Raw genomic sequence first — 24,679 nt, 5'->3', positions numbered from 1 at the left:
GCTGAACATTCAGGTCAGTGTCGACTTTTGAAGCCAGAGTAATATAATTTACAATTACTTGATGGTTTTATAAGAATGTTTAATCTAAAAACTCTTTGTCTGTCACTACTTTTGTTTATTTAAATCTATGACTTTCCATGTGTTTTTAATATTGAAAGTCTCAAACACCAACACTTAGAAAAGGGATTTAGATGATATTTCCCATCCACAATTTTGTTTCTTTCCATTTAAAACATCGCTTCCTTCCTTTCTTCCATCTTTCCACCTCTCAGGGACTCTAAAACAATCTTTAAGGAAGGAGCACATATTCTTAATACAAGTCATGTTGTAGATGCATATTGTTAGATATGCTATAATTGCTAGATGCATATGAGTAATTACATGCAGAATAAAGAATAGAAAAATAAGCAATCATATCTCTGTCATGGGTTATATACAGAACATTCTGTAATACTTCTGGAAAATAGAAAAGAAAAAGGCACAGTCATGATAAGTTACTGACAAATGCAATAGGAATTTTCCTTTCCCCTTGCACTTGGTCCTGTACATAAGTGGAGAAAACTCAGCATCCTCCGCCCTTACCTCCGTACTTCTCCTCAGCTCATTCTCCTTGATCTCACTTGCCTGCAACGCCTGTTCAGCTCTGCACAACTTCTGCTTAAACTCTTCTACATTTTTTTCTAGCTGTTGCTTTACGGATGTGACCTACAAAAAGGAAAAGAGGCCGAGTTTCATTTTTATGTTCTTTACTTTTTCATTAATCATGTATTCTTCAACAATAAAACGGTCATGGAATATAAAAACTGATGCCATCTATTTTGGTTGAGATACAATATACGTCACGGCTAAATATATCTTAAAATATCATAATGTGAACCTGCAACGTCACTTGGCGACAGCATACAGGAGATGAAAGAGGCTGGGTTTGACAAGGAGGCCACAAAGGAAAAAGATTTAACCACAAAAAATAAAACAGCTAGGTAGTAATAAATAACCAAAAGAAAAAGAGGTTGAGATAAGAAACGGGCTAGGAGAACACACTGTCAATACATAAAACAGAGTAAAAGAGAGTATATCTGTAATATAACATATAAAACACCTCTATGATTAACAAAAGGGCAGTAGATAGAAACAGAAAAGTTTATAAAAAATAATACAGCTGGGCGCGGTGGCTCAAGCCTGTAATCCCAGCACTTTGGGAGGCCGAGGTGGGTGGATTACGAGGTCAAGAGATCGAGACCATCCTGGTCAACGTGGTGAAACCCCGTCTCCACTAAAACTACAAAAAATTAGCTGGGCATGGTGGCGCGTGCCTGTAATCCCAGCGACTCGGGAGGCTGAGGCAGGAGAATTGCCTGAACCCGGGAGGTGGAGGTTGCGGTGAGCCGAGATCGCGCCATTGCACTCCAGCCTGGGTAACAAGAGCGAAACTCCGTCTCAAAAAAAAAAAAAAAAAAAATACAAATGGCTACTGAAAGAAATAGCTTCAATGGTAACCAAGGAAGTGTGAATAAAAACAATGATATGACAACATTTTTCACTCCTTGATTGGCAAAAGTTTTTAAAAACCAAGACTATCTCCAATTAGCAAGGATGAGAGGAAAGAGACCCTCTCTTGTACCTGGTGGGAGAGTAACTGCTACATCTTTTATGGAGGGCAATTTGGCAGTAACTATCAGTTGTTAGAATGCTGGCTAGACAGGGTGGCTCACATCTGTAATCCCAGAACTTTAGGAAGTTGAGGTGGGTGGATCACCTGAGGTCAGGAGTTCGAGACCAGCCTGGCCAACCTGGTGAAACCCCGTCTCTACTAAAAATACAAAAATCAGCAGGGCGTGGTGGCACATACCTGTAATCCCAGCTACCTGGGAGGCTAAGGCAGGAGAATCACTTGAACCTGGGAGGATGAGGTTGCAGTGAGCCGAGATCGTGCCACTGCGCTCCAGCCAGGGTGACAGAGCGAGTCTCCATTTCAAAAAACAAAACACACGCACACAAAAACACAAATATTAGGATGCATATGTTCTTTAGGCCATTGATTTCACATGCAGAAATCTGCTGCCCTACAGAACATCAACACACATATACAAAGACACCTGCCCTATATTACAAGCCGTGCCAAGGGAACAAGAAAATGTTGAGAACCTGAACAGTTTCAGGAGTGAGACAGAAAGAATAGAAGGTGACATGGAGGTTTTGGCCCCAGCAGTGCAGAGAATGTAAGTGCAAGTTAGCAGGATGAGGAAGACTAAGGGAGGAGCAGATTTGGAAAAGAAATACCTAGAGTTCAACTCTTAGCATGATACGTGTGAAGTGCCTTTAGACACGTGACTGTACTGTCAAGCACACACCCACACATCTGAAGTCCAGAACAGACTCCCAGGCTGGGCAGAGTCATCATCACGTAGACAATATGTAAAGCCACAAAATTGGATAGGACTACTTTGGGAGTGAGTCTTAAATGAGTAAATTGACTATAAATTTCAGGGCTTTAACTACTAGGGGGCATAAGTTACTTGGAACAGCTGCTACCTGGTCACATAACCAAGAACAAACAGAATATCAGAGACCTCCATAGACTTTCAGATCTGAAATCCTAACTCACCCCCACACTTTCTGCAGATGAGGAAACCTAAAGCCATAATGGTTCTGTACCCTCTCCACTTTGACAGGGAAAGTGAAGGTGGACTGCTTTCTCTTTGAAAGTACTGTATGTCAGTTATGATAGAGAAGTAACAGGTATAAGGAACAAGAGGGGTGACTGAGGTGAGAAAGACACGGCCCCTACCTTATCCAGTTCAGCCTGCAGGACGTTGTGCATATTCTTAGCTTGTTGTAACTCCTGGGTGAGTTTGGCCTTCATCTGGATGGACTCCTGATCCAGTGTTTGGAAAGAACGCTGCTGACGGGAGAGCTCCTGCAAAACAAAGGGCATGCACAACCCCCAAAAATGATGGTTTGTTTGGGAGACTCCAGGGTGAGACATGAGCATCCTAACAGGTGACTGTACAGAGAGCAGAGGAGACAGCAGGGAGTCAAGCTGACCATTCACTTAATGATAAACATAATCAGCCTCAGTGCTCCATGCTGGGCCCAGGCATCAAATCCAGGTCTCTGAGGGAAAGGGAAAGGGCTGTATCAGTTGACCACATGGAAACTAGCCTGTTTCCACCTCATCTTCGGTCTTAAATTAATTACCTCTATTTTGAAGGATCAAGAGCAAGAGAGAAGAACTAAGCTACAATAGTCACAGCTCAAACACCAAGCAGACTCAAATGGTGTTTAAAACACAAAAAACTGCACATCATTTTAAATGAGCTTAAATTTAGAAGAACAGGAAGTATATGCCACCAATTAACTTTAATAACCACAGAAGCATACCAGCTAACATTTCCAGGCATTCTTATTTAAAGTGTGTAGACTCTCCATCCATATGATACTTTCAGGCTAAATCACCTGAAAGAACCAAACTGGCAGATACTTATGGAAGGGCACCTTCCACCCTCACTCTTCCGCCAACCGCTTTCTCCTCATCAACTACCCTTTAATTTGCCAGCCCACAGGCTTTAAAAACAACTGGACCTATAAAGGAAATAGAGTGAAAGAAAAAAAAAAAAAAAGATAAAACCCAACTGGAGAATGTAATACAATTTCCTTCACAGCAGAGAAAATGTCCAAAAGAAGAAATGTGATCCTTTCCTACTGAATATCAAATCTCAAATCAGAAAACATGGATAAATTCTGAATACTCATTCCCTTCTCTAATCAAAAACTGAAAGATTTTTTTAAAAAGCACAAAAGTGAAGATGTGAAGGAAAATAAAGTGACCTTTAGCTCACAAAGCATTTCCCCTCTAATCAGATTTTCCAAATTGTGATAAACAACTCCCCTTTCCAAGTAATCAGACTATGAAAAGCCCATAAAAAGCCTTTCAGACAAATACCTCATGAATCCATTTACCTTACCTCTTGAAACTCCTTTTCTTTTTCCTTAATTTTCTGTTCCAGAGAACATCTGGCACTTTCTGCATTTTGTCGCTGACAACTCAAATCTTCCGTCAATTTTTTCAGTTTTTGTTCCAATGCAGCACACTAATAACAAAAATGTTCAAGACAAAACAAAACTGCTCAAGTAAAATAACAAATATTTTGTGTTTTAGAAAAACCACTATAATGATTTTAGCACACAGTTTATGTTTAGGAACTATTAGCAAGGATATAAAGCATTAGCCCACTTAAATAAATACTTCCGAATTTGTGCCATGAAAACAGACATCAGCATGTCTAACGATTCATCTAACATTTTGTTGCATGGAAATGAGAGGTTAAAATGCAATGGTGTTAACCTATGTTAATTTAAAAGCTGTAAAATCATCAGAGGGTGCCCATTACCCTCATATGGTAGTCTGTTTCAAGCATAATGCATTTTGTGGGACATTTTAAATATTAAAATGCTTCTTTCTACAATGTTCCCAGTTTGCCACTTTAAATTTCAGGAGGTTCACAGGACTCCAGAGAGTATCACAACTGGTTTTTAATCATGCTGCCATAAGCAATACAAAGAACAGTCAACTGCCTTTTCACAAAGCCAGTTATCCCTAAAATAATTTTTAAGACATGTATTACACAAAAATTTAGGATGCTCTTGTGAAACTAAATTGGAACAAAATGGTCTTAACTCTTCAAGTGTTGAAAGTCATTCCTCTATATATTCCCCATGGGCTCGAATCCTTAACTTCCCCTACCAAACAACTCTATAAAGACCAGGGAATAATAAGACAACTTCATCTTCGTGGGGAAGAATTCTCCACTACAAAAGAAATGTGCCCCAAGTAGGCAGATCTCTGTAGTAATGTAGATTCTCCAAAGTCTGATTTAAAACCTTGAGAAATAATAGAAATGTAAATAGAAATGAGAATTCAGAGGAAAAGAAAACACTATGTAATACTCAATCACTACAAAGAATTCACTAAAAAATCCTGGTGACCAGTCAACCACCAATTATTAACTAACCAAAGAAGAAAGGGGCCAAGCTGGTCATTCATGAAAAAATGATTTTACAAATATCAGGACTTAAAAAATACCAAACTCAAAAAATTAAAATTTTGAGCCAGATGTTCAGTGACCCTCTCATCATTATCTTCATTGTACTTAAATTTTCAAAGGCCCAAAGAAAAGCATTGCAGAGATTATTTGTAACAAAAATAAATATGAATTTAACAAATATTGTTTGAGAGCCCATTATACATGTCAAGCATTGTTCTGGGCATTGAGGATACAACAGCAAACAATTCAAAAAAAAGTCACTGCTCCGGTCAGGTGTGATGGCTCACGCTTGTAATCCCAGCACTTTGAGAGGCCAAGGTGGAAGGATCACTTGAGGTCAGGAGTTTGAGACCAGTCCGGGCCACATGGTAAAACCCTCATCTCTTCTAAAAATATAAAAATTAGCCAGGCTTGGTTAACTTTTATATTATCGAAATTACTTGGGCAGCTGAGGCAGGAGAATTGCTTGAACCCAGGAGGCGCAGGTTGCAGTGAGCCAAGGTCATGCCACTGCACTCCAGCCTGGGCAATAGAGCGAGAATCTGTCTCAAAAGAAAAAAACAAAAAAAGAGTCACTGCTCAAGTAATGGTTCAAAATTTTGATGGTTGACAAATCTCAGGAAACAAAAAAAAAACAAAAAAAACACGTTGTACCACAGAGTAAATGAATAAACCCTTGGCGCCCTCTAATGGCACTCCTTCAAACTGCAATACATTCCATTAAAGGATCTTGGAATCAAGAATCCTTTTCTGCTAACAACACAGCAAGTTAAAAGAGACTTCAGAAGGTACTTATGTTTTATTTAAAATTTTGTAAACAACATTCTATTATCAACAATACCTAATTCATATAAGAGTATCTGACCACTAGGTGTCATCAATGCTCCATAATACTCTAAAATAGTGCCCAGAGCTCAAGTCCTTGAAAATACAGAGCACACGACTCTGGGCTTATTCCCTTAAGCTTTCTGGACCTTTTTATCTGTGAATGGGTATTGAACTCCAGGTCTGCTGCCAGCTCAGTGCTCTGTTTCTCCATGAATTCAAGCCTTGTATCTCACACAATTTGTAAATACTTGGAAAAGATACACTACAAACAGCATATGTTCACTTAAGAACACGGTGTTGATTTTCTTAACAGTAATTCCATTTTATTTAATAGATAATTCTAATGTTACTTCTGGAAACAGCATAAACATAGCATATTTTCAGTTCAGTTACACCTTTGACAAGGTCATATTATCCTTAGGGACAAGACAGAAAAGAATAGACTGAATTTTCAGTTAAATGGGTTTGTGACTCAATGGAAAAAAGGAACCCAAAAAGCACAGAATAAACAAGTATTAAGAACCTGGAGGGCCTGCATGCAGTGGCTCACGCTTGTAATCCCAGCACTTTGGGAGGCTGAGGCGGGAGGATTACCTGAGGTTAAGAGTTTGAGACCAGCCTGGCCAACATGGTGAAACCCTGTCTCTACTAAAAATACAAAAAAAATTAGCTGGGCGTGGCGTAATCCCAGCTACCCAGGAAGTTGAGACAGGAGAACAGCTTGAACCCAGGAGGCGGAGGCTGCAGTGAGCCAAGATCGTGCCACTGCACTCCAGCCTAGGCAACAAGAACCTAATTTCATCTCAAAAAAATAAATAAATAAAAGAAAACCAGGAGGGGCTGGGTGCAGTGGCTCACACCTGTAACCCCAGCTGAGGTGGACAAATTGCTTGAGCCCAGGAGTTCGATAACAACTTGGGCAACATGGTGAAGCCCCATCTCTACTAAAAATACAAAAATTAGCCAGGTGTGGTGGCAGGAGCCTACAGTCCCAGCTACTAGGAAGGCTGAGGTAGGAGCTCAGGAAGCAGAGGTTGCAATGGGCCAAGATCGTACCACTGCACTCCAACCTGAGTGACAGAGTGAGACCCTGTCTCCAAAAAAAAAAAAAAAAAAAAAAACCTGGAGGGAAGACTTTAATAGAAAGCCAGAGCTGTATTCTTAGCCCTATCTTAGTCAAAAATATTAATTCATGATTTGATAAGAAGAAACTTGATTATATGTGTCAGACAGAACAAGGATTTGGTGAGCTTGTCACTCCCAAAACCGAAGAAGTAAAAGGTACAAGGAGAAATGTAATTCTTACATGCAGGAAGGCCTAGCTTGGCAGAAATGCAACTGAAAATTAGCTTCATTAACTAGAAACTTGAAAATAAGCCATGATAATAACAGCTAATATTATTATAAGTTCACCATGTGCCAGGTACTATGCTAACGCCTTTAAAAAATTCTCAATCTTTACAACAACCCTATGACACAGGCATTATTAACACAATTTTATTGATTAGACAACTGGAGCTCAGAAGTTCATTAAATAATTCAAAAAGCAATAAAACTGGGATGTGGCAGAGCCAGGTTCAAATCCAAGTCCTTCTAACTTAAAAGACCAAATTACTATTATATACTGAGACTGCATGAAGAGATTAAATGTATGGATCAAAGAAGGTCATAGTTGTTCCACTGAAGCTCCATTGTTCCTTTATATATCTAATCAATATTTTTCCAGAATTTCTCTGATTAGGCACTGCACTAGGAGAATATATAAAAATGAACCTGACTTCTACTTCCAGGAAGATGGGATAATCACGCTTTTCCCTATTCCTCCTAACTAGAACAAATAAAAACCCTGGATATTATAGTAAAACAAACACAAGAAAAATCTGAAAGATGGAGAGAAGAAGGCAGACGAACTAAGGAGCTCAGGACCTGAAGAAAAACACTGACGCTGGGAAAAAGAACTGTCAACATGGAATCCTATACCCAATAGAATATCCTTCAGGACTAAAAAGAAAATCAAGATGTCCTCAAATAAAGGAAAACTAAGGATTTGTGGAGAGCAGACTTATCCTAAAAGAATGGCTAAAGGATTTGTGGCCAGCTAAAGGAAGTTCTCTAAACAGAAAGGAAATAAAGAAGTAACCCTGGAAGGAAATCTAGGAGAAAAGGAAGAACAAGGTTAGCAACGATTACACACACACACACACACACACACACACACACACACACACACACACAATAGGCTTTCCTCTTCCTCAGCTTTTTAAAATATGTTTAAGAATTGAAGCAAAATGTAGTTCTAAATGTCTGTACAGAAAACATTTAAGACAATTCTATTATAAATGAGGAGGGTAAAAGGATGAAAAGGGAGGAAACAGTCTGTAAAATTCACTAGAATTAGTAAAATGAAAACACCAATAGACTGATAAAATTAGTATAAATAATGTAATATCTAGAACTATCACTATAGAAGCTCTACAAAAAGATTCACTCAAAAATACATAAACAAACCAAAGTGGATTTTTTTTAATGTTCAAGCAACCCATAAAGGCAGGAAAAAAAGACAAATGAAAAAGCAGAAAGAAATAGAAAACAAACAAAAAAAAATGGCAGACTTAGGTCATAATATATCAATAATTACATTAAGTGTAAATGGTCTAAATAAACCCATTAAAAGAGAGATAGTGGAGGCCAGGTGTGGTGGCTTATACCCATAATCCCAGCACTTTGGGAGGCTGAGGTGGGTGGACTGCCTGAGGTCAGGAGTTCAAGGCCAGCCTGGCCAACATGGTGAAACCCCATCTCTACTAAAAATACAAAAATTAGCCATGTGTGGTGGCGAGCACCTGTAGTCCCAGCTAGGCAGGAGGCTGAGGCAGGAGAATCGCTTAAACCCGGAAGGTGCCGATTGCAGTGAGCTGAGATCGTGCCACTGCACTCCAGCCTAGGCAACAGAGCCAGACTCTGTCTCAAAAAAAAAAAGACAGATAGTGGAAGCATATATAGAAAAACATGGCCTAACTCTATGTTGTCTACATGAAAATCACCTCAATATAACAAAATAGGTTGAAAGTAAAGAGGAAGAAATACATAACGCAAACAATTAATCAAAGGAAAGCTGAAGTGGCTATATTAGTTAACAGACAAAGTAGACTTCGGAATAAAGAAAATTATCATGGACACTACATAGCAATAAAAGGGTCAATCCACCAAGACATAGCAATCCGAAACGTGTAAGTGTTAACCAACAGAGCTGCAAAATATGTGAAGCAAAAACAAAGAAATCAAAGGAGAAATAGACAAATCGCAGTAATAGGTGGAGATTTCCACATCCCTCTCTCAACAATGAATTGAACAACTAAACAGAAAATCAGCAAGTATGTTAACAAACTCAACATCATCATCAACCAAGAGGTTCCAAAGACATTTTTTCTGAGCAATATAAACCTAAAGCAAGCAGCAATCAATGAAACTGAAAACAGAGGTGAAAAAAATAATCAATGAACCAAAGGGCTGATTGATTCTTTGGAAAGATCAGTAAAGATCAATAAAACTGACAAATCTCTAGTAAGACTGACAAAGAGAAGGAGAGAAGACACAAATTACCAACATCAGAAATGAATAAGGAATATCACTACAAGTATCAAAAGAATAAAACAATACAGTGAACAACTCTATATATATAAATTTGACAACTTAGATGAAAATACAAACTAATCTAATTCCCCCAATATGAAATGGATAATTTTAATAGCTCTATAACTATTTTAAAAATTGAATTTGTACTTTTAAAACTCCCAAAAAAGAAATCTCCAGGTTCATATATATAAAGAAAGAAAAAAATTCTACACAATCTCTTTCAGAAAACTGAAAAGGAGGGAACTCTAATTTGTGAAACTAGGATACCCTGATACAAATATCAAACAAAGAGGGCAGCAAAAAAAAAGAAAGCCAACCAATATCCGTCATGAATACAGACACAAAAAATCCTTAGTAAGTTATTAGCAAATAAAATTCAGAAATGTATTTGTTAAATTATACACCTTAACAAATTGGGGTTTATTCCAAAGATGCAAGGCTCATTCAAATGTATGAAAATCAGTGTAACCCACCACATTAACAAGCTATTATTTTGTACAACTGCATACGAATCTACAATTATCTTAAAACAAAAATTTTAAGTAAACAAATGAAAGCATCTGCCCCCACAAAGCAAATAATAGAAATATGTATACTACAATGGTTTTTACCTAAAGCCTAGAAATACCTAAAGAGTCAATTCCTTAGGCCCACCCAAACATAGCAGATCTAACAGGGTTCATCTTTCAAAGCTCTCTGTGATTCTGTTAATTAGCCAAGTGTGGGAACCAGAGGGCTAGAACACAAATAACAACAATAAAAGGGTCATAACGGGGATACCAGGGGAAAATGTCTTACTACATTAAGAGATGAGGGAAGGAGCTCACAAGAATGCGGAAGTTATAAAGAGCCAGACCTGGAAAGAAGGACATTTCAAGCAGAAAGGCAAATATAAGAAAAACACAGCCCAGAGAAAGGGTAGGTGTAGGTTCAGTAAACCCCAAATCCTCATGGTTGGTCTTAGAAGATAACTCATTTTTCTCTACAATACTTATTACCACATACCATACTATCTATATTACTTTATTTTTGTTTATTTTCTGCCTCCCTCTATTAAGATGAAGCTCCACAAGGCAATGATTTTTGTCTATTTATCACTGTTCCAGCCCCAGGTCTGAAACAATGCCTAATAAATAGCACACACAAATATCAGTACATGTTTGTGCAATGGGTCAGTAAAAGAGGAGATAAGACTAACCTGAGAGGTAGGCTGGGACCAAAACAACAACAAGAACAACAACAAAATAACGGGCTAAGAAGCTTGGCTCCCACTGGAGTCAAGAAGATTCAGTGGTGGGTGTACAGTCATCCCTTAGTATCCATGAAGGACTGGTTCCAGGACTCCCTGCAGATACCAAAAGCTGAGGGTGCTCAAGTCCCTAATATAAAATGGTATAGCGTTTGCATATAACCTATGCACATACTCCCATATACTTTAAATCATCTCTAGATTACTTGTAATACCTAATACTATGTTAAATAGTTGTGATCATATGTTTGTTTAGGAAATAATGACAAAGACAAAAGGTCTGTACATGATCAGTACAGACAAAAGCCATTCTTTTTTTTGAGACAGAATCTCACTCTGTTGCCCAGGCTGGAGTGCAGTGGCATAGTCTCTGCTCACTGCAACCTCCGCCTCCCAGCTTCACAAAATTCTTGTGCCTCAGCCTCCCGAGTAGCTGGGATTACAGGTATGCACCACCACAGCTGGGTAACTTTCATATTTGTAGTAGGGACAAGGTTTTGTCATGTGGGATAGGCTGGTCTCAAATTCCTGGCCTGAAGTGATCCACGTGCCTCAACCTACCAAAGTGCAGGGACTTGGGCGTGAACCACAGTGCGTGGCCTTTTTTTTTTTTTTTTTAATACTTACAATCCATAATTGGTTGAATCCATGGATGCAGAACTCATAGATACAACAGACCAACTACATATATATAGGATCCTAGGAGTAGATTAATTAAATCCTATCAAATCTCCTAAAACTCCTTTAAGGTGCCATTATTTTAAGTGCCTATTCTATGTGCCACACACTGGACTAGATGCTGTATATACATTTTCTTTATTACCCCCTGTGGCATAAAAGAGATCAGTGACTTGCCCAGCGTCACTCAGCTGGGAAAGTGCGGCACCAGACTTGATCCCAGTCTGACCAACTCTAAAACAACTTTCTAGTTCAATTGCATCAAGAGTGCCTAGTATATGTTAACAAGGAACATTACTGACATTTACTTCATAAACTTATGTATAAAATACTCTTTCCAAATAAGTACATGAAAAGATGAAGATTTCTCCAGTAATTCATGAAAAGTCAAGTACCTTGGTTGACGCCTGGTCATATTGCGCTGTTGTTCTCACTAGTTCATCCCTACATTTGTTCAAAACCTTCTCTTTTTCAATTAATTCCGCTTTTGCTTTTTCCAGTTGGAGTTGGAGTTCTTGAAACTTATTCACTTGACTTTTCATTTCTTTTTCTTGTCCTTGTAGACGTAGTTCCAACTCATTAATCTTGCTTCTTAGCTCTTAAACCGCAAACAAAAATCACACTCCAATTCATATATATCTTTCCAAAATGTTAATAACTTATCATTTGTTTTGTTCTACTCTGAAATCTTTGATAAAACAAATATTTACACTAAACATAGAAGCTACTTTAATTGGATTTAATTTCACTTGTTAGTTTCTATTGTCATTTGTGTTCAAATACTCTTATAGAAAGCAGGAGAAACAGATTTTCTTACATTTTCAAAAAGAAACATGGCAGGGGAAATGCTTTCCTAAAATCATGAATGCTGTCTTATTGAGACTGTGAAAAGTACATCACATATGACAACCTTTGTTAAAATTATCATTTGGTTTTATACAACAGCAAACTATACTTGTTTCGTGCCCATATCCATGCAAATCAGTGCTAAGCAGTGAAAAGTTCACCCTCCTATATTCTCTGGTAGTTTTACCTCCAATAAACATTAAGACAGTGTGAACCTCCCACACTGCCAAAATTAACAATGATTTTTTTTCCACTTTTTCCCCACATACGCACAACATTGGTTCCAACGGCATTGGCTACATGACAGCTCTCACCAGTGAACACTGACAGTGATTTTCAATATATCACAGCACTGGAAATTATTATATTCTACAGAGTAGATTCCAAAACACCACCTGGTACCCTTGGCTGTCAGCTGCAGCATGGCACAGCAGCCAAGGTTACAGGTTTGCTCCCATATGGACAACCTGGCAAGGCACAGCAACGCTGTTCTGCAGATACACACACACACAACCTCTGGCCAAAGCTAGTCAGACCACAGGCTGGTTCTGTGGGTCACAAAAGGAGCCAGATGAGAAGCATGGGGAGTGTAAACTGTAACCAACCTACTCGGCCTCTTCTGGAAAGCTAAGTCAAAGCCTCTCAACCTACTTTAGAGGTTTCCAGGCACAGCTTTGTGTATAAAAGTACATTCCAACACTATGATGCCTTTTATCATTATTGAAAAGACAGTATATTTCACATAACCAGGCTGGGATGTTGAATGCCAATGTGCCTAACAAAAAACATAAGCACTTTCTGGGATTAAAACTATCTGGAATCACCTGTGAAATTACCTCAAGCAAAATTAATTTAAACTTAACTTAGCTCAGTGTTACCTTGATTCTGTACTTTTAATTGATCCAAAAGATGAGGACTGTTAGAATTGTCAAAGAAACTGCTATTAGCATCTCTTTTCCCTATTTGCAAAGTTGATTGACTTGGAGTCACCTCTTGTTCCCCAGAAAAGTAAGATGCAGAGAAATCTCTCCTAATTGGAGTTTTTTGAGAACTAGATGAAAGGCGACTTGGGGTCTTGTCTTGTTGCCATGAGAACACAGATGATGAAGCTTGATGCCGGGCAATGTCGCGGTGATTCATGCTGGTTTGTGGAAGAGTCTGGTTTGCTTTCTGTGGAAATAGAAATGCTTTAGACCCCTTTCAAGATTGTATATACTCAAGGCTATTTATTTTCAGATAGAATATAAAGCCATAATGCCAAGAAGTTAACAGTTGTACTGCATACCAAGAAAGAACATTCATCAAGTCAAGTAAACCATAAGTCTAATACCCAGTGATGGAATATTCTTTTTTTTTTTTTTTTTTTGGGGGGACGGAGTTTCGCTCTTGTTACCCAGGCTGGAGTGCAACGGCGCGATCTCGGCTCACCGCAACCTCCGCCTCCTGGGTTCAGGCAATTCTCCTGCCTCAGCCTCCTGAGTAGCTGGGATTACAAGCACGCGCCACCATGCCCAGCTAATTTTTTGTATTTTTAGTAGAGACGGGGTTTCACCGTGTTGACCAGGATGGTCTCGAGCTCTTGACCTCGTGATCCACCCGCCTCAGCCTCCCAAAGTGCTGGGATTACAGGCTTGAGCCACCGCGCCCGGCTGGAATATTCTAATGCTCAACTTCTTAGCATTGAAGGAGTAAGCTACCACCATCTGATGCCCAACCTATTTAAAATGGGCTAAGTCTTAGTATTTATTCTGCATCCTTCTTAGAATCCATTAAACATATCTGAGTGTTCACTTTCGTTTTGATTCCAAAACAGGCTTTTCTTAGCCTGTCCTTGGTCGCCTCCCCCTATAGCTTTGTCCAAGAGAATCAAAATTAAACATTAGACTAACGGACTCTAAAAAATCTCACATCCCACCATATTACTATCCCAAAACAAAGGTCACATTGAGTGTTTAATATTACATAATATACATTTGTGGATGATCTACTGCTTTGCATTGTTCTATTCTCTCTGCTTCCATTCTGACAAATATCAAGACATGGAGGTAAATGCACCATTAGATTTTTATAGCAAGCACTTTTTTTTTACAGTAGGAAGAGGGTTAATGTTTACTAGAGACTCAAATTTTCCATAAAATAACTCTAGGAATCAATGTCAAGGGAAGAATTGCTATGAATGAATGAACTGGATGACAAAGCACATGATATTTCTAAAACAAACTAGAGAATGAGTACTTAATTTTTATTCATCTTGATAAGCAATGCCTTTGCTACATATCAGAATCCTAATGACATCAAAATAAGAATTAAAGTCATGAAAATGATAAAAACTGTTAAAGCTCTAAGGAAGAGGTACTTTTGCATTCTCAGTATTTACGGTAACAGTTTGCTGAATTTTGCCATCTCATCAAGCCCTTACGTTTAGTGGAAGGCCACCAGTAAGAACCAAACTCAACATTATTTTCAGCAAATAACATCTGAACAAAAATGGTAGAGGTAAAATTCAATAGTTCAACAGGACTGTATAGGAAGCAACTGCCTCCAGGTGACAAAGCCAGGCAGAGAGCATCAGGACTAATTCTCTGGCCCCACTGTCTCCAAGAATGGCCCTGATCACTAGGTCTTAATAGGGAAATAATTAAATGGACATTGCTTTCATAGACTTACATGATCATTTAATATTCAGGGATAAACTAACCTCCCCACTCTATTTTACTCATTTCTACCTATTTTTAAAACTAAAAAATAATCACCTCCACTAAGCCCAAAACCTTCTCTGAGTACAAAAAAAAAGAAAAAAAGCCAACTCTATGTAAAACAGATTTTTCTCTAATCTTGTTCTATCCCATATCAAAGTATTCTATAACTGCATATGCTATTATAGGGCCCGTAATTAACTTACTTTAGCCTGCAAGGCTTTAACCTCTGCCTCTAATCTTTTTCGTTCTTCAACCTCTTTATTATATTTTTCTTTTAGATCTTCATACTTGGAACCTAGAAACAGACAATCAAATACAATTTTATTTCAAACATTGATTCCATGAAGGAATTCACAGATCAACAATTTTGATAGTCTAGAAATGGGTATCTTAGTATAACAGCAAGTAGAAACAACATTTTGGTTAGGGAATTAAAACATGGATCAAATTAATCAAATATCAACATACATAAAAACATAAGTGTTTTAAACATTCTGAAATTGAATGTCCTTAAAAATATACCACAGAAGGATAAAGTAAAAAAGCTTAAAAGCTTAATCCAGTAGCTCAACATAATTCAACAAATATGCAAATTGATATGTAACAAGTGGTTGCAATTTTTAAACATATAAAAGTTTAAATCAAAGTTGAATTAATTCATTTCTTTTACAGAATTAAAATTTCAATCTAAACAAAAAGCTGTCTATACAAAGGAAAAAAATGCATTACCACTATAATATTGACTTGGTGTTAGTGGAGTTGTAAAAATTTTTTGTGGTGTATTGCATGGATTCAGAGAGACATCTGCAGACTGTGCAGCTTGTTGGCTTCTTTCAAGCTCAGATTTATACCTGTTCAAAAAGGACCCAAGAGGCAGACAAATCAGTTAGCGCAAAGGCTACAGAATACCCATGCCATACATTCCCAGAAAGTAATAAACTTACAAAGAAACCCATCCACTAAGAATTCTTAACCATTTCATTTATCCAACAGGCATTTAATAAAATCTAACTTTTATGTGCCAGACATAAACACAGTCCTGTGTCTTCAAAGGAACTCAGTCTAGTAAAAGAAACAGAAATATAAACTAAAAAATACAACATTATAAAGGCTACAAGGAAGGTGTATAATAACCACTGTGATAATGATATGGTTGGGCTGTGTTCCCACCCAAATCTCATCTTGAATTGTAGTTCCCATAATCCCCACGTGTTGTGGTAGGGATCCGGAGAGAGATAATTGAATGATGGGTGCAGTTTCCTCCTGCTATTCTCATGATAGTGAGTTCTCACGAGATATGATGATTTTATAAGGGGCTTCCTTCTATGCTTGCTTCTCATTCTTCTCCTTCCTGCCCCCATGTGAAGAAGGACATGTTTGCTTCCCCTTCCACTATGATTGTTAAGTTCCCCCAGCCGAAAAGGAAAGCCCTGCGGAACCGTGAGTCAATTAAACCTCTTTCCTTTATAATTTACCCAGTATTAGGCACTTCTTTATAGCAGTGTCAGAACAGACTAATCGTAAACAGACAGCAAAGAAGAGCTGGAGGGCTGGAATATATTCAAAGCAGATTGCATATTCTAAGCCAAAGAGAGGGATATAAAAGAACCCAGAACGTCAGAAACATGGGAAGAAAGTAGTGTCATTGAAGCATGGGCTCAAATCATGAGAACAGATGACATTACTTAGGATACTCAGTCATTTCAAAACCATAGACTTGATATACAGATCATGTATTATATGACATTTTTAAAACAGATATAAAAATTAAGTCAGTATAATGCATCTAGAAAAGATATGGCTGGAAATAGTTACAGGAAATGGGAAACATAAGTTATATATTGTATATATGTACACCCTGTATGAAGGTATTCAGAACTATCAATCAAGTAAGTTCTGAACACCTTTTAAAACCAAAAAAAGGCATTAAAAGAGGGCTCAATTCTTCCAAATCTCTAATGTCTCTGACTTTAATATAACATAAAAAATGAACACTCTTTTAGAATGGCTAATAGTGTGCACCAGTCTCTTAGCCATGGCCTATTACTTAAAACAGGAAGTAAAGAAAGTAATGCCAGGCCCAGTGGCTCACACGTGTAATCCCAACACTTTGGGAGGCCGAGGCAAGCAAACCACCTGAGGTTAGAAGTTCAAAATCAGCCTGGCCAACATGGCAAAAATCCCTATTAAAAATGCAAAAATTAGTCAGGCATGGTGGCATGCACCTGTAGTCCCCGTTATTTGGGAGGCTGAGGCAAGAGAATTGCTTTAACTCAGGAGGCAGAGTTGCGGTAAGCTGAGATTATGCCACTGCACTCCAGTCTGAGCAATAGAGCAAGACTTTGTCTTAAAAAAAAAAAAAAGAAAAGAAAAAAGATAAAGAAAAGAGAGTGCCCTTGGCGTCATTTAGCTTCAAATTCAACCTGAGAAGGAAGTGCAACTTATGAGCTAAAAATGACTTCTCAGCAAATCAGACTGCTAAATCTCAGCTTACAGTATGAAACAGCAATGTCCAATGGACATGTTCCGTTAGTATTTTCAAAACAAAAAGAAATAAGTAAAATTAATATTTTATTTAACTTGCTATTTTCAAGACACTATTTTTTCAACTTGTAATCAATAAGAAAGTTACTAATAAAATATTTTACATTTTTTCATACTAAATCTTTGGAATTTGGCATGCATTGTATACTTACAGCTCATCTCAATTTGCACCAGCCACATTTCAAGTACATAATAATTGCCACATGTAGCCAATGGCCACCATATTGAACATTACAGGTCTACAGACTAGCAAAGGTATCACAAAGTTGGTGATTCTAGAGATAAATTTTGAAGAATCTTGCAAAACCAGTGTTTCCTTTCCACTTTAAATTCATATCTTATTCCATTTTCCCTATCCTTACATTTTAAACAAACGTATTTATTACTTAAACAAAAGTATACCCTGCTATTATTTTCATAAACCATATTTTCCCCGTCCCCCTAAAAAAAAAAAAAAACCATAAACACCACCACCAAAAAAGCACTAAAAAGCTAAAAGCATTTTCTACTAGGTTGAACTATATGAGATTAAAAATATCCACGGTGTTAATAAACATTCCAAATGATTCAACCTCACTTGCTGGAGAACTTCTGAAACCTAATCAGTGGCAATTGATAGAAAAAGTAAGTTTCTGCAATGCATTTGAAGGCTAGCAGTGAAAATTTTAAACCATATTCAGCAGTTTTTGTAGTCTATTAGATAATAAGAATAATATAAAACCAAATGTGCTAAGAGGGTATGGTGCGATCTCAGCTCACTGCAGCCTCTACCTCCTGGGTTCAAGCAATTCTCCTGCCTCAGCCTCCCGAGTAGCTGGGACTAGAAGTGCCCACCAGTACGCCTGTGCTAATTTTTGTATTTTAAATAAAGAGGGCGTTTCACCATGTTGGGCATGCTGGTCTCAAACTCCTGACCTCACCCACCTCAGCCTCCTAAAGTACTGGGAATTACAGGTATGAGCCACCACGCCCAGCGAAAAGGAAACATTTTTTAAAATTATCATACAACCTTGCAGATTGGGCCTGCTTAAATGCTGTCTCCAATCTCAACTGGGTCCTCCATGCTATTCCATCCTTTTATAATTCCCTAGTTCTTCCTCTCATTCTCTACAACAGCTTTTCCACCCGGAGAAAACACGAGCCATCAGTATGCTTCAACTGATTTCCATCTTTTCAGTAACAACTGTTGATAGTTTTATTTTAAGTAGTACTATCATATTATCAAATAATAGTACTATCAAATAATAGTATTATTTGATACTATTTGATAGTATGATAGTATTATAATAATACTATTATTTGATAGTATGATAGTACTATTTATTATTGTATTGCCCAGTGAATCATGGAACAGCTTGATAAACATATACTGAATGAATACATGAGTAACAGAGTAACCATTTGATAAATTTATATCATACTGACCTATTCAATGACAAAACTAAATCACTGTTTTTAATCTTTCACTTATTCAAGTTACTGATATAGACTGAATCATTACTTATTCCACTGCAAAAAAAAATTGCAATGTATAATAATTATATTGTTAAAGGAAAAGACAAATGCATTTGATCAATACATACAAACATCATCCCTATAAATATCATTCCAAAATATTACCTTTTAAGCTCCTGTTCCAGTTTTTCTATTTGTTTTTTGCCTGAATTCAGTTGTCCTTCCTGGAAATTCACTTGTGACTCTTTGACTTGAAGTTCATGAGAAATCTTCTGCTTAGTTTTCTCCAGACTTTCACATATTTCTATCAATCTTTGATTCTCCCTTTTCAGGTTTGTACCCTCAGTTTTTTCATTTTCAACCTAATGAGAATTGTTTAGAAGACAGTAACTCCCTTATCTGATGAATTTACCAAGTATTATTGGTAGATATGAGTCTAACACTGTTAATTTCCTGAGATACAGCTGCAATAAGCCATATGTCAATGCTTTTTGAACACAGAAATTTTAGATGAACAGACTTTGAAGCCAATAGATAGGAAACTTCTATGAAGTCATGTATGATATTCTCTTTGGTCGTACATACCCATCCTAGAAAGTGAGGCTTTACTATCCTTTCAAAAATTAAAAAATAGAAAATAAATCCTATAAATCTCCCTTAACAATTCATTCTCAAGTTTGGCTGCTAAAACTAGTTATTCTTAGAAACCAGAAAATTCTCCCACAAGCAAAAACCTTTTAAAAGCAATGACTATCACTATTTAGTTAGCTAACAAAGAGGTAAATTTTTTAAAGTACTATTTAGTTTTTATTTACTAGCCCTGAAAAGGTTGGGGAATACCAAGGTAAAAAGCGCAGTCTCAGAAAGCCACATCCATTTAACTGCAAAATGCTCTAATACCTTCCCCAAATTAGGAGCAGAAACCTTTTGCCTTGTTGCTATGCAGTGCAAAAGCAATCTCCAATTCATGGTTCCACATGAAAGTTGAAATGGAACTCAGTAGCCCTAAATATTAGCAGGTAAGCAGAAATGGAGAAAATTAAAACAATTAAAAATGACTCAAAAAAGGAGAAGGGGAATGGGGCAGGGTGGTGGGGAAGGGGGGGATTACCACCTGAAGATAGCAAAATCATTTTTCTCTAAATGTAAAGATGAAATAATCCAAAAATAGTGAACAGTTTTAAATACCAGTGCTTCTGTAATAATAATGAGTGAACAACTACAAATACCAGAGCTTCAGGGGTACCTTCTGTTTTTGCTTCTGCAACGCAGCCTCGAGACTGTCAAGCTGAAACTGCCTTTGCTGCTTTTCCTTCTTCAGTTTGTCAAGCTGTCCTTCAAGCTCTTGAATTTTCTGAAGAGCTCTTGTAGGAAGGCCTTCTTTCCATGCTTCCAAAGCCCAGCTCATTTTGTTCTCCCTTCTTTATTACTCCAACATTTGTAAAGAAACTGAAAAGAATAACCAGACTGTTGGTCTTACCACAGTAAAAGGAAACAAAGTCTCAGAAATTAGTGAACCAGCCCTAAGAATCAAGTGTCAAGACCATATTTCAAAAGATAACGAAGTTTCATCTCTATCTTCACCATCCTCTGAAAGGTGACAACCAATCATTGATTCTGAAGCACATAGTATGCTGCTTGTTTTCCCCTTGCTTTCTGTTTTTATTTCTCAGTGTTGACTTCTTATATCACTACCTGCTTTCTATTGCTCAATTTTTTCATTACACAAAACATAGGGCAACAGCGATGCAAGATGGCAGTCACCATGGGCTCAGGAGTAAAAGTCCCTCGAAGTTTCCTACTGCTGGAAGAACTTGAAGAAGGCCAGAAAGGAGCAGAAGATGGCAAGTTAGTCCGGGTCTAGAATATAATGAAGACCTGGCACAAGACGGACAGGGACGATAATCGGGCCTCAAAAAACAATTTATGAAAATCAAGTATACAGCCTTAAAATAGAATGTAGCCTAAATGCCCAGAAGCACCCTGCCTTTGTAAGATTTGTAATAAAAATTAATATAAATGGGATTAATAGTTCTAATGGAGTGGTAGACCAGACAGCCATATCAGTGCCAGCAAAATAGCAAAATTCATGCAGCATCAAAGTTGTCCTGCAAGAGCTTTGGTGCCTAATGATGTCTAAAGAAAATATGAAACTCCTTCAGCTGCCTGAAGGACAGGATTACAGCAGTTAATCAAAAAGAAAAACCATAGATCCTTCCCCTTCCCCTTCCTAACCTCCATTCCATTTAAACAGTCTTAATCTTCCACCATAGTAAATTTTCTAGATGCGTCTTGTAGACCTCAAAGCACTGGAAAGGAAGCGTCCATTCAAAGGAAATTTATCTTAAGACACTGTAAATTATACTAACTTTTTTGTCCATTTGAAATATGTTAGTTGTGCTATAACAAATCACCATGTCATGTGTAACCACTGTCCATATACTTGAATTTCTGGGATCAAGAAAGTATATTTAAATTGATTCCCGTCATAACTGGTGGAGCACATCTAACTCTGCTGTGAAAAGACATATCACATAATCATCTTGCTGCTGATTACATGGCCTGGAGTTGCTGCCTTCTCCTGTGGGATTACTGCTGGGTGTACAGGGTACTTTGTTTGCACCCCTGATTTCCAAATAATTGAGGAGGAGGGACTCCTCCCCCAACTCATTCTATGAAGCCAGCATCATCCTGATACCAAAACCTGGCAGAGTCACAACAAAAAAAGAAAACTTTGGCTGGGTGTGGTGGCTCATGCCTGTAATCCCAGCACTTTGGGAGGCCGAGATAGGTGGATCATGAGGTCAAGAGATTGAAACCATCCTGGCCAACATGGTGAAACCCCATCTCTCCTAAGAATACAAAAATTAGCTGGGTGTGGTGGCACCACCTGCAGTCCCAGCTACTCAGGAGGCTGAGGCAGAAGAATCTCAAACCTGGGAGGCGCAGGTTGCAGTGAGCCAAGATCATGCCACTGCACTCCAGCCTGGTAACAGAGTAAGACTCCGTCTCAAAACAACAACAAAAGAAAACTTCAAGTCAATATCCTTGATCAACATCGATGCAAAAATCCTCAACAATATACTTGCAAACCAAGTCCAGCAACACATCAAAAAGCTAATATACCACAATCAAGCAGGCTTCATCCCCAGGATTCACGGTTGGTTCAACATACACAAATCAATAAATGTGATTCATCACATAAGCATAGCTAAAGACAAAAATGACATGATTATCTCATGCAGAAAAGGCTTTCATTAAAAATTCAACATCCTTTCCTGTTAAAAATTTTCAATAAATTAGATATTGAAGGAACATACCTCAAAATAATAAGAGCCATCTATGACAGACCCACAGCCAATATCGTACTAAATGGGCAAAAGCTGAAAGCATTCCCCTTGAAAACTGTCACACAAGACAAGGATGCCCTCTCTCACTACTCCTATTCAACATAGTATTGGAAGTCCTGGCCAGAGCAACCAGGCAAGAGGAAGAAATAAAAGACACCCAGATAGTAAGAGAGGAAGTCAAACTACCCCTACTTGCAGATGACATGATCCTACATCTAGAAAATCCCATAGTCTTAGCCCAAAAGCTCCTTCAGCTGGTCAACAACTTCAGCCAACTCTCAGGATACAAAAATCAATATACAAAAATCACTAGCATTCCTATATGCCAACAAGAGCCAAGCCAAGAGCCAAATCAAAAATGCAATCCGATTATAATTGCCACAATGTGAACAAATCACCTAGAAATACAGCTAACCAGGGAGATGAAACATCTCTACAATAAGAATTAGAAAACACTGCTCAAAGAAATCAGTGAGGACACAAATGGAAAAACATCCCACACTCACGAATATGAAGAATCAGTATCATTGAAATGGCTATACTGGCCAAAGTAATTTACAGATTCAATGCTATTCCTGTCAAACTACTAATGACATTGTTCACAGAACTAGAAATAACTATTTTAAAATTGATATGGAACTAAAAATGAGCCCAAATAGCCAAGGCAATCCTAAGCAAAAAGAACAAAGCTGAAAGCCTCACGTTACCGTACTTCAAACTATATTACAGGGCTACAGTACTCAAAACAGCATGGTACTGGTACAAAAACAGACACATAGACCAATGGAACACAATAGAGAGCACAGAAATAAGCCACACACCTACAATCATCTGATCTTTGATAAAGCTGTTAAAAACAAACAATGGGGAAAGGATTCCCTGTTCAGTAAATGATGGGATAGCTGGCTAGCCATATGCAGATTGAAACTAGTCCCCTTCCTTACACCATATACAAAAATTAATTCAAGATGGATTAAAGACTTAAATGTGAAACCTAAAACTATAAAAACGATGGAAGACAACCTAGGCAATACCATCCTGGACACAGGAACGGGCAAAGAAGAGCAATCACAACAAAAGCAAAAATGGACAAATGGGATCTAATTAAACTGAAGACCTTCTGCACAGCAAAAAAAGCTCAACAGATAAACAGACAACCTACAGAATGGGAGAAAATATTTGCAAACTATGCATCTGATAAAGACACTTTTATCAGATGCCTTATCAGATTGCACCTTTATCAGATCTAGCATTTATAAGGAACTTAAACAAATTTACAGGAGAAAAACAACAACCCCATTAAAAAATGGGCAAAGGATATGAACAGAGACTTTTCTAAAGAAAACTTATATGTAGTTAACAGGCATGGGAAAAAAAATCTCAATATCACTGATCATCAGAGAAATGCAAATCAAAACCACAAAGAGATACCATCTCACACCAGTCAGAACAGCTGTAAGTGTTTAAAAATAACAGATGCTGGCCAAGTTGCAAAGAAAAGGGAACACTTATATGCTGTTGGTGGGAGTGTAAATTAATGCAACCATTGTGGAAAGCAGTATGGCAATTCCTCAAAGAGCTAAAAACAGACCTACTATTCAACCCAGCAATTTCATTTCTAGGTGTATACCCAGAGGAATATAAATCATTCTACCATAAAGACAAAAGCATGGCCAGGCACAGTGAATAACTTGAGCTCAGGAATTTGAGACCAGCCTGGGGAACATGGCAAAATCCCATCTCTACCAAAAAAAAAAAAAAAAAAAAAACACACATGTACATAGAAATGTTCACTGCAGCACTATTCACAATATTCATAATAGCAAGACATGGAATCAAACTAAATGTCCATCAGTGACAGAATGGATAAAGAAAATGTGGTACATATATACCACGGAATACTAGGCAGCCATATAAAAGAATGAGATCATGTTTTTTGCAGAACATGGATGGAACTAGAGGACATTATCCTTAGCAAACTAATGCAAGTACAGAAAACCAAATGAACACTAAGAAGGGAACAACAGACATAGGCCTCCTTGAGGGTGGAGAATTGGAGAAGGAAGAGTAGCAGAAAAAATAACTACTGGGTATTAGGCTTAGTACCTGGGTGACAAAATAATCTGTACAACAATCCCCTACGACATGTGTCTATATATAACAAACCTGCATGTGTACCCCTGAACCTAAAATAAAAGTTAAAAAATTTATATTTTGCCTTGGCCGGGCGCGGTGGCTCACGCCTGTAATCCCAGCACTTTGGGAGGCCGAGGCGGGTGGATCACGAGGTCAAGAGATCGAGACCATCCTGGTCAACATGGTGAAACCCCGTCTCTACTAAAACTACAA

General features: G+C 37.8%; 1 protein-coding gene and 1 pseudogene across 1 annotated transcript in view; one reads left to right on the top strand and one right to left on the bottom strand.

Annotated features, from left to right (window-relative positions):
• CENPF (centromere protein F) overlaps positions 1–24,679 on the bottom strand; it is a 58,720-nt gene that overhangs the window by 31,122 nt on the left and 2,919 nt on the right. The window contains exons 2-10 of the mRNA XM_032289226.1: positions 20,227–20,429; positions 19,146–19,342; positions 15,711–15,832; positions 15,185–15,276; positions 13,161–13,452; positions 11,832–12,034; positions 3,966–4,091; positions 2,789–2,917; positions 583–705 (exon numbers count right to left, since the gene is read on the bottom strand). Of these exons, the coding sequence (XP_032145117.1) occupies positions 583–705; positions 2,789–2,917; positions 3,966–4,091; positions 11,832–12,034; positions 13,161–13,452; positions 15,185–15,276; positions 15,711–15,832; positions 19,146–19,342; positions 20,227–20,388 (1,446 nt within the window). The 5' untranslated portion in view covers positions 20,389–20,429. The remainder of the gene's footprint in view (positions 1–582; positions 706–2,788; positions 2,918–3,965; positions 4,092–11,831; positions 12,035–13,160; positions 13,453–15,184; positions 15,277–15,710; positions 15,833–19,145; positions 19,343–20,226; positions 20,430–24,679) is intronic.
• On the top strand, positions 20,734–21,172 carry LOC116558932 (annotated as a pseudogene).

The sequence above is a fragment of the Sapajus apella genome, unplaced genomic scaffold, assembly GCF_009761245.1.
Source record: "Sapajus apella isolate SASKATOON/1434 unplaced genomic scaffold, GSC_monkey_1.0 scaffold22, whole genome shotgun sequence".
NCBI lineage: Eukaryota > Metazoa > Chordata > Mammalia > Primates > Cebidae > Sapajus > Sapajus apella.
This window is presented reverse-complemented; position numbering and strand designations above follow the sequence as displayed.